A 15,304-nucleotide genomic window follows, 5' to 3' on the forward strand; every position below is an offset into this window, starting at 1 on the left:
TATGTAGAAAAATATCATTAGCTTACATTAAAAAATATTTTTTTCCAAAGTACATTTGTTGCCCTAAATTTGTAGCATTGATTGATATAAGTTTTGTAAACACATGTTGTAGTATCAATTGATGCACTGCATGGGTATATAAACATCGTGTTTGCATATTTAAAATCAGTACATGAATTTCTTGCAAGCATGTCATGGTGACGGAAGTTTCATTGTGTCTTCTTATTGAATTGCATAATTGAACAAGAGGATCACGGGCCTTATAGGTCACCTGAGTACTGTGTAACAACTTTCAAACAATTAAATTTGGTTCGTGTTTTAAACCAGGGGCCATGAAATTCACAATTCACAATTTTGAAAGAGGCACCATTGCTTATCATAATTATTAACTTAACATGCTTACTCTATTTACTTAATACCCAGAGGTAGATCAGAGTAACAAAGAGAAAATGCACTTCCACTTTATACCCAGTTGTGCACCTCACTCCAAAGGAACCACTGACCCAGGGGCCATATATTTCAAAATTTTCCAAATTTTATCATATAATGGTTGATTGATACCAAAGAGCAGATTTCAAAGCATTAATTCATTTTCAGACTATGTACCCCCCCCCTTTGACCCAGGGGGCATAAAAAAACCAATTTGCTAGATGCACCTTTCTTCATCATAAATATATATACTTGTATCATTGGCATAAAACACAGAAGCAAAGGAAAATATTTTCAAAGAATTAATGTATTTTTACTACATAATCAACAGAGCCCCGCTCTAACACCAGAACCCCTAACCCTGGGGCCATAAAATTCACAATTTTGGAAGAGGCACTCTTGCTCATCATAACGATGTGCTTAGTTAGTTTATTTAATACCCAGAAGCAGAGAAGAAGATTTTCAAAGAATTAATGCATTTTCACTATATGATCAATAGAGCCCTGCTCTAACACCAGAACCCTGACCCTGGGGCCATAAAATTCACAAATCTGGAAGAGGGACTCTTGCTCATCATAACTATGTACTTAGATAGTTTATCTAATACCCAGGAGCAGAGAAGAAGATTTTCAAAGAAATAATGCATTTTCACTATATAATCTATATAGCCCCACCCTAGCACTAGAACCCCTGACCCTGGGGCCAAGAATTTCACAATTTTGGTAGAGGACTCAATGCTCATTACATTCATGCCAACAGTTTGCCTGCTTGATGTCCAGGAGTAAAGAAGAAGATTTTTAAAGATTGCAATAATTTTAGTGGTTTTGGCCCCCCCCCCCGGGCCTAAGAGGGGCGGGGACCATGAAATTCAAAACTTTTGTTCCCCTTCACCCATTGATGCTGTATACCAAATTTGGTTGAAATTGGTTCAGTGGTTTCAGGGAAGAAGCTGAAAATGTTCAAATGTTAACATACGACGGACGACGCACGACGGACGAAAACGGATAGCAATAGGTCACCTGAGTTACTCAGGTTACCTAATAAAAAGACAACAGCGTGTTACAGTGTAGTTTGTTTTTAAATTTTGCACCAAAGAACATTTTTTCAATTCTCAGAGAGTAAGTTGAAAGGTTTCCAGATGCTTCTTTTTATCATGCAGTAAACAGGAAATTTTCAACAACTTTGTGTTCAGTCAAACAAAAAGAAAAAAATCATTTACTGTTGAAAACGGTTGATTCATTAATTTATTTGTATGTAGGTTGTTTAACGTCCCTTTTAAAAAAAAATTAACTCATATGAAGACGCCACCACTTGAAGGAGAGCTGTAAATTTTGTCCTTTACTCGGCACTTAAGGCCATTGAGCGGGAAAGGATCTTTTTCGTGCCAGCACTTGCTGCGACACGGGACCTCGGTTTATTAGGTCTCATTCGAAGAACCGGTCTCCACGCCCTACAGTGGGATTCAAACTCGCGACGTAAAGATCAACTTTTTACTTTGCGACTGTAGAGCAGAAAGTCTAAGCACTGTGCAACGCGGGCGACTTGACGAAAATAATGAAAAGTAATAAAACATGTTTAACAAAACAAGAATGAGGGTTAAGGGGGTGATACCTAGAGAATTCCACAAATTATTCCACAATCTGACTCCCTGCCTTATAGATGTACATACCTGGTGTAAAACTTGGTATATAAGAGACCCTTTTATGAAATAAGCTAACTACAGAGAATCAAGTTTCATTAAGGTCATTGTTGATATTATTAATAACGTATTAATGCACCTTAGTTTTTAAATAGCATCAAGTAGAAATAACTTTTTTATTGTTATTTATTGAACATGCAGTTCAAGAAGTAAAACATTGTCTGCGATACAAGAAAAGGTGTGGAGTCAGAAATAAGGACACAAATTAAATATAGAGTATTGCACATCTAAGGCTAAATATTGCACAATCTGACCCCAGCACCAGAATATTTTCATGAGGTACACAGGAAAGGGGAGTCAACCAGATTAGAATTAAAATACAAAATATGGAAACTTTGACAATACGCTGTATAATGTACAAGTATATTAAGTTGACCCCCTTATAAGCATGCACAATTCAAAAATCATACATTCAAATCCTGCTGTTTTTAATCGAAAAAATGGTAAGTAAAATGGAAAATAAAACAAGTAATAACAAATAGCCCAAAATCTAATCCCCGATTGCATCCTCCAACCCAGAACTATATGACTTTTTAATATTTAACTGTTTCTGCATACTTGCAAATTTTTGTCTTGGAGGACTACTGGCTCCCATCAACAGAAACCGACGTGTTGAAGATTACTATGTAGCAAAGGATTTTAATTACTACAATGACAATTTAGACATGATAAATTTTTGTAAGCAAACTTTGATAAAGATAATCTTAACTCAACACCTGTTAGCCTTTATTTTTAAAAATTAAATATACACGAAATGTCTAACAGATCACAGCGCTCATCTGTGCCACTTTGATTTACAAAATTTAATCTTTTAATGTGATCATCATCTAATTCAAAAGTAATTATTGTAAGTGATTATTGAACGACAAAATACATATGACAGTACGAGGGCTGCTCGGAAATTATTGAGACAATTACATTTACTCCATAAAGGACGGAGATAATTTCATGAAAATTCATCAACATTTTATAAAGAACGATTAAAACACTTAAGCAAAATTTTTATTTCATATAAGATTACAAAAATCATTCCCTTTTCTTAAACCATTCTTTAAAAATGTATGCAGCTGCTACCCTATTGTAAAATTTTCATTTGTGGGAAAAAAAATTACTTAGAATCATGCAGTGCCGATTTATGCAACGCGGGTCAGCGATATTAATACCGTAAAGATATTAATAACGTACGTAATAACTGCTGGTCGTCCGGAGCTTTTGATTTTACTCTGGTTGGATTAATTGTAAAAAAAAAAAATGTATACCAATGAAATAACAAACCCTATCACATTATTTTTTTTCTAGTTGTTATTGATTTATCAGGTCGTTTAGTATTGAAAAGACTTCTACATTGCGCTACATTGCGCTACACAAAATTTTAGGTACGCTGACTGCTCCGCTCGAGACGTCAAAATCCATTTTTTCGTCCTTAGCAGATTTCTCTACCTCGAGCTCGTTTAATTTTTTTTATGATCTCCATATTTCTGATCAAAATTCTAACAAAGTTACACAACACAAAATTGAAATAAAGCTAAAAAAACAATTATACATATAAACTGGATTATTTTCACTTTTTTATGAGTCCACGAAGAGTTAAATTGGAACGTTGATGTTACATATTTTCAATATCTGATTTCGTGACTGCTCCGGGTACCCTTACTATTGAGGCATTTATATATTATTGTACAGAAAATATGTAATATTTGTAAAATATTTTTTTCTTTTATTAATTCTTAGTGTATGTCAAACGTATATATGCAAATTTTCACCGAAAGACGTCCATTAGAAAGCAAAATATTCACAATGTCTTAATAATTTTCACAATGTCTCAATAATTTTCGAACAGCCCTCCTTAATACATGTATGTGTAATCAGGAATTTTACATATATCATATACATTCGGAAATATATATGCATGAAATTCCTATTCTAATTAGAAAATACGTGCATTTACTGTTTCATTTGGGAAAATGTATTTATTGTTTTTTTAATATACTTTTTTTCAAGTTTTCACAGTCCTGGCTGGGGTTTTTAGTGAGATAATTTTAAGTATGAAACATAACATATGCACAGATGTACAATAGAGAAATCTTCACCTGCATGCGGAGTATATATATCTCATTTGATTCGATACGTAAGAGCATGCTCTACATATGAACAATTTCTAAAACGGGGTAAATTATTGACAAGAAAGTTGATGAAACAAGAATATCAGATGTCTCGTTTAAAGTCATCATTTCGTAAGTTCTATGGTCGATACAATGACCTTGACAGCAAATACAATTTATCATTGAGTCTAATGCTGACTGACGTTTTTCGTACTAATAGTAAATCCATTACTTATACACTGAATTGACAACGGATTTTTCCGTTATTACCTGATCATGACAAGGAGCACACGGTGGGTGTGACCGGTCGGCAGGGGATGCTCATTCCTCCATGGTACCTGATTCCATCTCCGATGTTTTGGAGGCCCGTGTTTACTCTGCTCCTATTTTGTATTGTCTTATGAACTTTGATATTGAATACTGTTCGTTATCTCCACATCCTTCTTGATGACGTAAAATCTTTATTTTTATCTACAATTTATCACAAAAATAAGATTAAATATGATTAAAAATTATTTGCTTTTTTCATCTGTGTGCACCCATTATTTTCCAAGAAAACGCTTTGTCCATATTCATTGATAACCTAACCAATTTAAACCCAGTGACTAGTGTCTAGTAACTTGTTGTACATACAATGGTCTTTCACTTTCCATTTAAAATGGTTGAAGACAAGAAGAGGTTTTTGTACCGTAAGATCTTTCTTGATATCAAAATGATAAATTATTAATTTCAAACTATGATTACAAAAAAATATGAAAAACCGTGCTCACCAATTTTTTTAATTTATAAATATTTAAAACATCCCTTTTAAAATGCAGATTCGTCTTTTAACGCCTAATACTAGTTCTAGATTATTTCAATTGATTTTTTATATCACGCATATCCCTTTTTTTTTGTCTAGATGTAACAACCCTACTAATGTGTTCGGAACCTTTTATTTTTCGGTGTTCTGCCAATTATGAAGCCCGATGAGTTCTGAGTAGCTCTGGCAGTGGCTCTGTCGAGAGTTAGCGAGACTACAGCGAGATAAGGTAAATTATTCACGGAAATGTCGCTAGGAAGTGACTAGCACGTGGAGATATGGTAAACAGAAAAGTTATGTTGCGTTTCAGTTTTCACCACCCTATAATATCTGTAGAAATGTACTTCAATCGATCTCTCTTACATTCATTCAAACTCAAACAAGTATTCTCCATAATACACTTTTCTGCAGTAATGAATTAAAATTTCTTTCTGGACAAAATTTTTCATGGGAACCGGGACTATATTTTTGGCGTCAGATTAGCAAATTGCCTAACTGAATGTAAAATGTATCAAACTGTTCATATATATAAATGTCAAAGCACGCATTGTAAAACAATTTTTGTATATTATATTGCTTTCTTCAAAACCTTTACATCCTTGTCGACATTATAATCAGTTGAGGTTTGTTTGTGTTCTTTCAAAGGTTTCATTTACACGAACATCAACTTTCGATCACATAAAAATTATATCTTGCAATTATTCCAAAACGAGAAGGTACAAGGTAACGACCGATTTTGGTATAAATATCAGAACACACTTACAACTGTGATGATTTGCAATTAAAACAATAAATAGTGCTTGCTTTTAAACATACAATCTGGTTCTGAAAATGCACAGAGGCTGCAAGAGGATGACAAAATAGAATTATTCATCAAACTCCCTAAATCCTGACAGATTGTGTTTAGAGATACTTTTCATTGAAAAAAAAACAAAGAGTCCAACCTTGCCTATCTGAGTTAACATCTGATACAATTGCATCAAATGGATTTGGGGTATGTAATGTTTTTAATTCACGGTATGTAGAAAACGACAACTCATGCACACAGAGAGGTTTCGTCACTTTAGCGAATGGATAAAAGAGTTAGCCTTCTTAACAGTATATTTATATAAAAATTCCAGCTTGACTGGTTAATAGAATTTATAATTTGTGAAAGTACAAGGACCTGTTAATTAAAGGCGACTAGAAATTGGAAGTTTCATTAGCTTCGAAATAAAATAAGATTTTTACTATATTTTCATGTGAAATGCTATCGCAGCAATGTATAAGTCGTAATATTATACAGATAATTTGATAAAATATTAACTTAAAGTCTGTGTCTAAACACCTTTAATACACAGAGAGCTCTGTTTCGTTGTTAACGTGAAGAAAAGATCTAAAATAACTCTGTTTTTGAATTTTTTTTTCTTTTCTTTTTTTTTTAATTACAATTTTTAACATACAACTGAACTCCAAAGCAACTGTCATAATATATTCAAGTATTACAACATAAATTCGATTTCGCAATCACTGTAGCAAAAATAGAAATTAGAGTCAAAATTAGAATCAGTATCAATTAGATAAATTAGGAAAACAATATGCTCCGTTTGATAAACGAAGCTGCAAACAAGGCACCTGGGTTTATAACTGTGTTTGCTTTGATAATGAAACAATGATATACCAAGGTACAGTGGTCTAAGGAATCCACCTTTAGTACACATACCTATATACGTACACAACTTTTATCCTGGGTTTAATATAAACCGGGTTATCAGACCCCCAGCAGTGATGGCTATTGTCCTCGTCATATGGTTATCTTTGTTTAAACGTGTACTTTAAATATGTGTCACTAGTATATTTGTATATATTTACAACTGCTGTGTTTTTCTAAATAACAAACTGAAATTGATCTGAATGAAGATTTCGTGTATACGCAAGACCCCAGATATAATAATATAATATATGTATACAAGAGAAACTGGAACTAAAGAGACATCACACTAACTCAATCTAAAGGCTAAGAAAACGTTTATTATATAAGAAAAACGTGACGTCTCTTCCTTTTCTTGTTTGTTGTTTGTGATCGTTAAGGCTGATTCCATCGCAAACAGTTTTATATTGGCGAAACGTAAGTGGAGTCGGTGAAACGTTGAAAGTTGCATTTCTTTTTAAAATATGCTCTGTTCATGTGGATATCAATTTTGTGTCACAAGGAAAGCTATAGGCTTTAACGAGTACAAAAAATATAATGATAAAAGGACTAATAAAACACAAATAAATCAATCCAGAAATCGATCACGTCTCTGCAGTAATATTGAGGAAATTCCTGAATATAATGTTCTTCATAGGTGGAATTATTTAGCCCGCAAGATATATCATTGATTATTTCTTTTCATTATCATTTTTATCATTTTTTTAAAATCTTAAATGTGGCGCAGTGATTAGAGCGTCTGCTCTTGATTCGCAAAATAAGATCGACTTGATTCTTATTCGTTGCAGTTTCGAATTTCACTGTGAGACGTGGAGTATAAACCGGTCTTGTGTTTACTGGCACGAAAAAAATCCCTTACCGCTAAATGGCTGTAAATACCGAGCAGGCACCTGTCAAAGTCAAGACTTACCGAGAGAGGCGTTAAACAACACACAAACAAGCAAACAAACAAAAACTTAGTGTTATTCTACTTTATCCTTTTAACCATTGTTTATCTTTTTTAAATGAAAAAAAAAAATGACCAACACTTCATTAAGAACATAATGAGATCTAATAATCAATGATGTTTCGTTTCTAGGTTGCCTTTGTTGAAACAACTCCTAATTTTTTTCATTTTTCTCCTAAAAATATAAAATTTCCCCGTCACGCTGAATAATACACACATCTATATGCTTTCGTTATATGCAAGCGAAAAGATTTTATAGTGTTTAAACGAAAAGATAATTGCCTTCAATCGCAAAAAATACTGAGTTTAATCGCAAAAGTATTAAGTAAAATCGCAATATTATTGTGTTTAAAGGCAAACAAATATAGCTATTAAACGCAAAAATTATTGCGATAAAATAAAATATGATTAAACGTCAAAATATTATTGCGATTCAATGCAAAAGACTGCGTTTAATCACAATCTTTGCAATTAAGAGCAGTGAGTTTTGTGATTAAACGCAACGTTTTCATTTATTATTTCTAATTTTCATTTGAACTTATTTATTTACTTTATTATCTATTTATCTAAAACTTATTTAATTTTTTTTATTTATCTATATTTTTATTTATGATATGATCTTCATCATTTTATGTAATCTTAAATTGGGTTAATAAATAAAAACAGAGTGGTGACAAAGTACATCACCTTTTGTTTCTGTGTCCTGTATTTATGCATAAGATGGACGGCTCAGGTGGTAAAGGGTGTTTAAAAAATTTCAGTTAGCTGTTAAGATTGGGGATTAGAACATTAGATCATTTGCACAATTATTTTAGATTGTTAAAAAGCATTCTAATTGTACACACAAGTACTCTGAAGTTTATATTTAAAAACATGTTTGAGACTCTGATAAATTACAATATCAATGTGTCTTCCAACAATCTATTTGAATTCTACACACTTATGAAGCAGAATTTGTTCAAAAGAAGAAAACACTTGGCGTGGCCTTCAACTCGACAAGTAGGTATATCGGCGAAGCATTGTCAATTAACAATGGTTATTTCAAATCTTATGTCGATATGGTATATTTCGGTGAAGTGAAATAAAAGACACTAAAGAATTTGACACATCTTTTTTAAATTTGGATATTTAACTAGAAAAATGCTTTATGATAAATGTGATGACTTTTCAATCGACGCCGTCCAGGAATTGCTCATTGCTTCATAGCACCTGTGACCACCTCTGATGTTTTAGAGGTCAGTGTTTGTTCTGTTCCTGATTTTTTTGCTCATAGATTTTTAGCGTGGACACTGCGTGTTATCTTCAATGATTTCAGTTAGCTGCTAAGCTGAAAGACACTAGTGTCTCGACAGAAATATTTAGCATAGGTACACACTTAAGATAATTCTGGATTTTGCTCTATTGTACTTAACACAGCGAATTCCCCTCCCCCTTTTTGAGATGTGATTTTGGATACTAAATGTGTTTGTATATACAGTATGTATGAGTGATCCAAAGTTAATTACAATCTATGAATTAGTAAAAGCAATAAACTCTAGGAAAAAACGAAGTCCGATCAATATTCATTTTTCCTACTTTTAAAACTAGGATTGCGTGTAAGAATATAATTGTTATTGATATTGGAAACTTTAAGTAAATCAATCGCTGATCAAAGAAGAAACAGCTTATCAATCGTACATCCAAATTAAAATTGCCGGTTTTCCCAAGCTATGATGACTATATTGAAAGGAAAGTTTAATAGAATGTTCTCCTTGGCTGGACAATTAAGAATTAAGCTGATTAAAAATTATCTCACATCACATGAGGTAAAATCGGAGATGTTTTTTCATCATTCGGTAAAACGACTTACAAAAAAGACAGAAAATGAGAAATTTTGTTGTTCCGAGAACATTGTCTGAAATATTTGAAGGAATTTTTATTAAAACGCAATAAAAATATCTTTCTTTTAAATTTTGCAACAAAAAATTGACCAATTTAATTATTAAAAAAAACAACTTAAAATCAATAATAATAATTTTAAAAAAATGTCCACCCGTTTCATATCGAATTTTAACAAACCAGCCCATAATTTTCTTTACCAATTGCAAAGAATGAGTGCACTTATGGACCTCGGTAAAATATGAAAATGTAAAGAATCAAATTAAGCATAAGGCCAAGCTTTAAAAATTCTTTGTTTGTAATTGATATCATTTTAGACTGGGTAGGTAGGTAGGCAACTGATTTTTTTTTTTTTTTCGAAAAAAAAATTCATTTTTTCAAAGCTTTTGTTTACATGAATAAGCTTCACTCTTTTTATGAAGCCATTGATTGATGAAAACAAAAGTCAACAATTGCAAATGAAACAGTTTCAATATCCTAAAAAAAAATTTAAAAAAAAAATAATTTTACAAAATAGCTAAAAAAGTTTGGGTGGTGTGCATTTTCAGTGGGTCGGTAGGCAACTGCAAACAAACACATTTTTTATTTTAGGCTTAATTTTTCAATCTCAAATCATTAATTGATATCTAAACCATACGATTCAACTGATTTTCTATAGTAAATCGAGAATGGTCATTCATTTCAAAGCTTTTGTTTACGATAAACGTAACGTTGTACAATCTTGTTGCAAATGACAAAAGACGCAATATACATTTATAAAACTTGTGTGAAAGTAGGAAATTTGCGTAAGATTAGCCTAGTACTTAAAATATTAAAAATGTATAATGATCAATGTTTTCTATAGCAAACAAGAGCTATTTGCCTGTACTACCTATGTTGAACCCACCCGCAGAGTAAATTATTTGAAATACTCGTAGTCACGTGAGTATTACCTAGGTAAACATTCCTCGAAGGTGCTCACGGTGGAATATACAGGCAGTTTTTGTATCATTAAATCAAAGTCATGCCGCTTAGAGATGTTTTTGTATTTGGTTTTAGAAACACGGGAGGGTAAATAGGGATTAGCGTCGTTCATAAAAATGTCAAACATTTTAGCTTCAGAACTGTAGCTGTAACTGTAGAAAATTCGGACAGATAAAGCAGAGAGATACAGATCCAAGCGTTGTAAACACCTTCCATTTGCGCCGCTGATTTTTTTTTTTTTTTGTCCTTCATTTCGGGTATTATTTCTGGCATTTTAGGCTTTCCCTCGCTTTTAGAATAGTATCCGATAATTATTTATATATACTGCACTTCTATTACCGATACTTATTTACCTTTCAAAAGCATAAAATACCCGAAATTAGCAACAAATAATCAGCGGCGTAAATCGAAGGTTTTTACAACGCTTGGATCTGTAGCTCTTTGCTCTATCTGTCCGAATGTTTTCAAGCAGATAGCAACAGTTCTGCAGCTACAAACATTTTAAACATTCGAAACAATGAAACAGGCTAAATATCCTTTTGAAAGAAACTAATGTTAATGCATATTGTATTTTTTCAAGTGAGCGTGTAAATTACTTAGTTTGATCACTATGGCTACAGACAACTACACAACTTTATACTTTTTTTTTTGTTTTTGAAAAAGATAAAATAGCGCAAGAACTATCATTTGGCAAACGCGTCCTTCGAAGATCCGCCATCAGATTGTTCAAGTGTCGATGTAAATGTCTCCTCCCCTTGATTTAAATGTAAAAGGAAACTCGAAGTAGTTTTGGAACGACTTTTCCGGATTTGGGGTATCTCTATAGGCATTCAAAAATATTTTAACTATCACTAAAAGAGAAAGATTCGGTAATTTTTCTTAAGTAAAATGGCACAGAAAAAAGGCTCATTAATTATTGCTTAAATGCACTTGTCCTTTGGTATAACTATTTCCACGGTAAATTTATTTAGTTAAATAAATAATTTCGACCTTATCGAGCGAAAGTATATTGTGAGAAACGAAAACTTTCTTGTCTGTTTATTAACAAAAATAAATCAATTGTATTTACCTAATCATTATTTAAACATCTTTAATTATTAGATCAAAGATGTCAATAAAATGAAACAAAGACATATATGCGATAACAATTTTTAACATGTATATGCACTTATAGCAGGATGAAAGTCAAGGTATGCTTTCATTCACTTGACAAAATCGATTCAAAGTAACAAGTTTATCAATGACTAAGAGCTAGTAAGCTAATAAAAAAGAAACAGTTTTAGAACGTAAAAACATGGCAAAACAGGTTTATAAACATGCATAAAATCTAGCATTATTATTTGTCACTGCAGCATCCCTTATCCCTGATTCAAATTACGATGAACACCATTTCTAATGTTTGAATTAATTAACTGCAAATCCTTAGTTTTTCAACCCCAAATATATCTAGTGTACATCACATAGCCGTATATAGGAACCAGAGGGCGGGGGCTGAATTAATAATTTCGCTGATCTATTGGTATAATTTAGAAAATATACAGAAAACTATAGAAAACATGTGGTAATAATAGCAAAGAAAACATTGCTACTACATGTATATGCTTGTGCCTCCTCAGTTATACGTCTGATGTTTTTTGTTTTTGGTGATTGTCCCACCAACTCAAAGTATATGGCTGTTCGCTCCAAACTGAAATTGCTTCCTACGTGCCTGCTTCAAGGTTATGGTGATATACAATGTAATGGTAATGTATTGCAATGCATTAATTGAACAGGAGGTATTGCTAATGATATGAAATTCCAAAAATAAAATGCATTGCATGTAATGGTACATGTAATACAATGCATTGAATTTACTTTCTCAAACCCAGAGTAATGCTTACATTACAAAACACTATCTTTATAAAGCAATTCTTAAAAATTATAAAAGGAGGTTAAAATTATTGTTTTCATTGAATATTTTTTCAAAAGATTAAAGTGAACACAAAAAGTTATTAAACATTTTTATAGAAACACTCTGCGTCAATCTATATAACTACACTTTTTAATTCTTTTGAAATTCACATTGAATTTTTCATACTTATTCTAAATAAAATTCCATTTCAAAGAAAATTTAAAAGCTTTTAAAAAATCTTTTTAAAAAGACTCCGGTATGAGAGGTTAATACAAACTGTTACCTGATAATTGTCATAATTTGAAAAGATTTCATCAAAACAAACAATTCTTCTAATGGGGTTATCTAACAATTAATTCGATTGTGTTTTGTTCAGAGAGAGCAGTGTTCCAAAAACAAGTCCCTTTCTTCTAACTGTGTTTACATAACCGTTAATTGAGGTGGTCTAGCTTGAGCTGGCCATCGAAAATTGATTGTATCAAAAAGGAATTTTGAAAAAAAATCAGGCATTCTACTTTTATCAGAGCAAAATGTAAATGTGCTGTCCCACCCTTTTAATAAGTTTGTCAATGTATTTTATATTTTTATGTGGTATAAGATCCAAATAATCTATCAATATTTCTATTGTAATTAGAATTATTATTATATACTTGAATTATTTTTCAATATTTATTTTGTGTCCCCAAAGCTAAACTGTTTTATGACATGAATAGTTACGCAGTAATGATAAGTGCTAATTGTATATTTTTTTTTTATCTCATTGACAATCATAAAACGTTTCGACCTCTCATAATTGATAGATCGATATGTAAGTCAAATACAGTGTAATAAATAAATTACTTGAAGCCATATTTGAAACATCATTCAATATATTTAGTTCTGAAGAGGATGAGATGCTTGGTTATAAAGTAGTTGCAATGTTTGGTATTTCGATTTTTGAAAACCTTAAGAGTAATAAAGTAATGGTTTTGGTAATACATTACTTTACTAAAGTAATGGTTATTTAACGCATTGTATTAAGAAATATACGAAATGGTGATTCAGTGCCAAAGTTCTTGAAATAACGGTAATGCAATACATTACTTTACAATGTAATTTGCCCCAAGACTGGTGTACATGTATTTATAAATCATGAATAATTACTTGTTACTTGTCCTTATTCACCAACTGTGACGATAGAGTAGCAATGGGAAAAATTTCAGGTCCTCCTTTTTTAAGAGAAAAATCAACAATTACGATGTGTATCATTTTCATTCAAAACAATGAATTTGAGAGCTCCGCTATATCTAAAAATTTTCCTTGAACCCCCCTCCCCTTTTTTTTTTTAAAGAAATTGAATAATAATTAATTTATATTTCCTGGTTTTAAAGGAATAAAATAGAATATGACAAGTGAACTTAACTTGCTACGATAGCTGGTACACTTTCAATCATTAAGTCAAGCAAATTCAAATTGAGGACATTGTTCCCTTTCGCCTTATGTTGATTTCCAAATTCATTTATGGTATTTAGAAAGATTTTGTCATAAGTTATACATATACTTAATAGGAAAGTCATATCTTTTCACATTTAAAAGATATGACCAAGGTTTAAGCTTTAAAGACTGAAAGATTGACAGACGAATGAGAAGTTGTAATGTACCCTCGCTTTCGCAAAAGCAGGGGACAAATATACATGAACAATGTATTAATGATTAATTTTGTATAAAACATGAAGCCAAACATCTTTACCTTTAATTTAAAGGTGTCAAAACTAACTTCATGATTTTAATTAGTTTTTCTAATTTGCATTGTTACATATTTTACTACCTGATCATTCCCTGATAAATCTGGCCATAATATTTGTCTCGTTGTAGGATAAAGTGTTTTTTCGATATGTCCTAAAGGTAAGCAAAGGTTTGTATTCAAACAATTGGGAGAAAACCACCACCCGGATTTATCCCCTCCTGAACATCCGTAAACATTCACTCCATTTGCTTCAAAATCTTCATTATCAATCAAATCCGCACTGCTTGCAGTCGGCAGGTTATCAAAACCGTTGCCAAGGTAATTATTGGTACTTCCGCTGAATGAATCAAGTCGCAATGTCCATTCCAATGTATCTTTGACCAAAAAAAATCCATAATGTATCGAATCATTGTTCCCATTTTCAAGCCTTATGTTGATTTCCAGTTTGTAGTTACTGCCCGTGTTTGTAAGATAGAACATATTTTGCAGTCCTATCCAATGATCGCACGATACATCCTGCCCAAATCCACTGATGTAATCCGTCATAGGAAGGTTCCAGTCGTCAATTCCACAGTTCCCGCCATGCTCCATGATGCGCGTAAATACTCCTTCCGGCTTCACGTCACAATAGACTGAAATTGGCGCCGGTGCTCCCGATGGAATAATTGTATACACATTACTCGTTGGCGGACCACCACCCAAAACATTGGAACAGTCTGAAAATACAAGAAATAATTTAATGAAATCAGGGGTGGGGGTTATAGACCGTTTTGTGTGTTTCAGAGAGTGAAGGAGAGAGGGAAGAGGTTTCTTATTTACCTCCATTCCATGGATAATGAGGGTCGTACAAAGTTGTTGTCATTGGCAGTGACATCGTCTCCAGGGTAACAGATTGGGATGTCCCCAACATTGATGTCATCTCCAATGTAACAGGATGTGATGTCATTGATAGTGATGTCATTTCCAGTGTCACGGGGGAGTTGTTATTCAATAAAGGCATACCACCAAGCTAAGTATAACATTAAATTTGAAAACTGTGTGAAAAAGACTTTTTTACAGTCAAATTGAAATATTGTACGTGGACTTTGATACACTCTATATTATTAAATATTATATATTTCACGTATTTACATTTCCCTGGTAGATATTTTTTAAAGTACTATTTTTCCACCTCTTAT

At 32.3% G+C, this 15,304-nt stretch overlaps 1 protein-coding gene across 1 annotated transcript; it reads right to left on the reverse strand.

Annotated features, from left to right (window-relative positions):
• Window positions 1-14,165: 14,165 nt before the first annotated feature.
• Window positions 14,166-15,126, reverse strand: LOC134244525 (fibrinogen-like protein 1). The gene is made up of 2 exons (XM_062726786.1): window positions 14,946-15,126; window positions 14,166-14,842 (listed from the first exon to the last, which is right to left on the reverse strand). Exons 1-2 carry the CDS (start codon window positions 15,124-15,126, stop codon window positions 14,166-14,168), a joined length of 858 nt encoding a protein of 285 aa, XP_062582770.1.
• Window positions 15,127-15,304: the final 178 nt, after the last annotated feature.

Source organism: Saccostrea cucullata, unplaced genomic scaffold (assembly GCF_032062105.1).
Source record: "Saccostrea cucullata isolate Sc308-1 unplaced genomic scaffold, CSIRO_AGI_Scuc_v1 ctg294, whole genome shotgun sequence".
NCBI classification, from domain to species: Eukaryota; Metazoa; Mollusca; class Bivalvia; order Ostreida; family Ostreidae; genus Saccostrea; species Saccostrea cuccullata.

Bases quoted from the DNA above. Each gene is read 5' to 3' on its own strand.
- LOC134244525 (XM_062726786.1), bottom strand. From the start codon at position 15,126: ATGCCTTTATTGAATAACAACTCCCCCGTGACACTGGAAATGACATCA. The intron at 14,843-14,945 runs GTAAATAAGAAA...TTGTATTTTCAG, and splicing joins TCATTATCCATGGAATGGAG to ACTGTTCCAATGTTTTGGGT.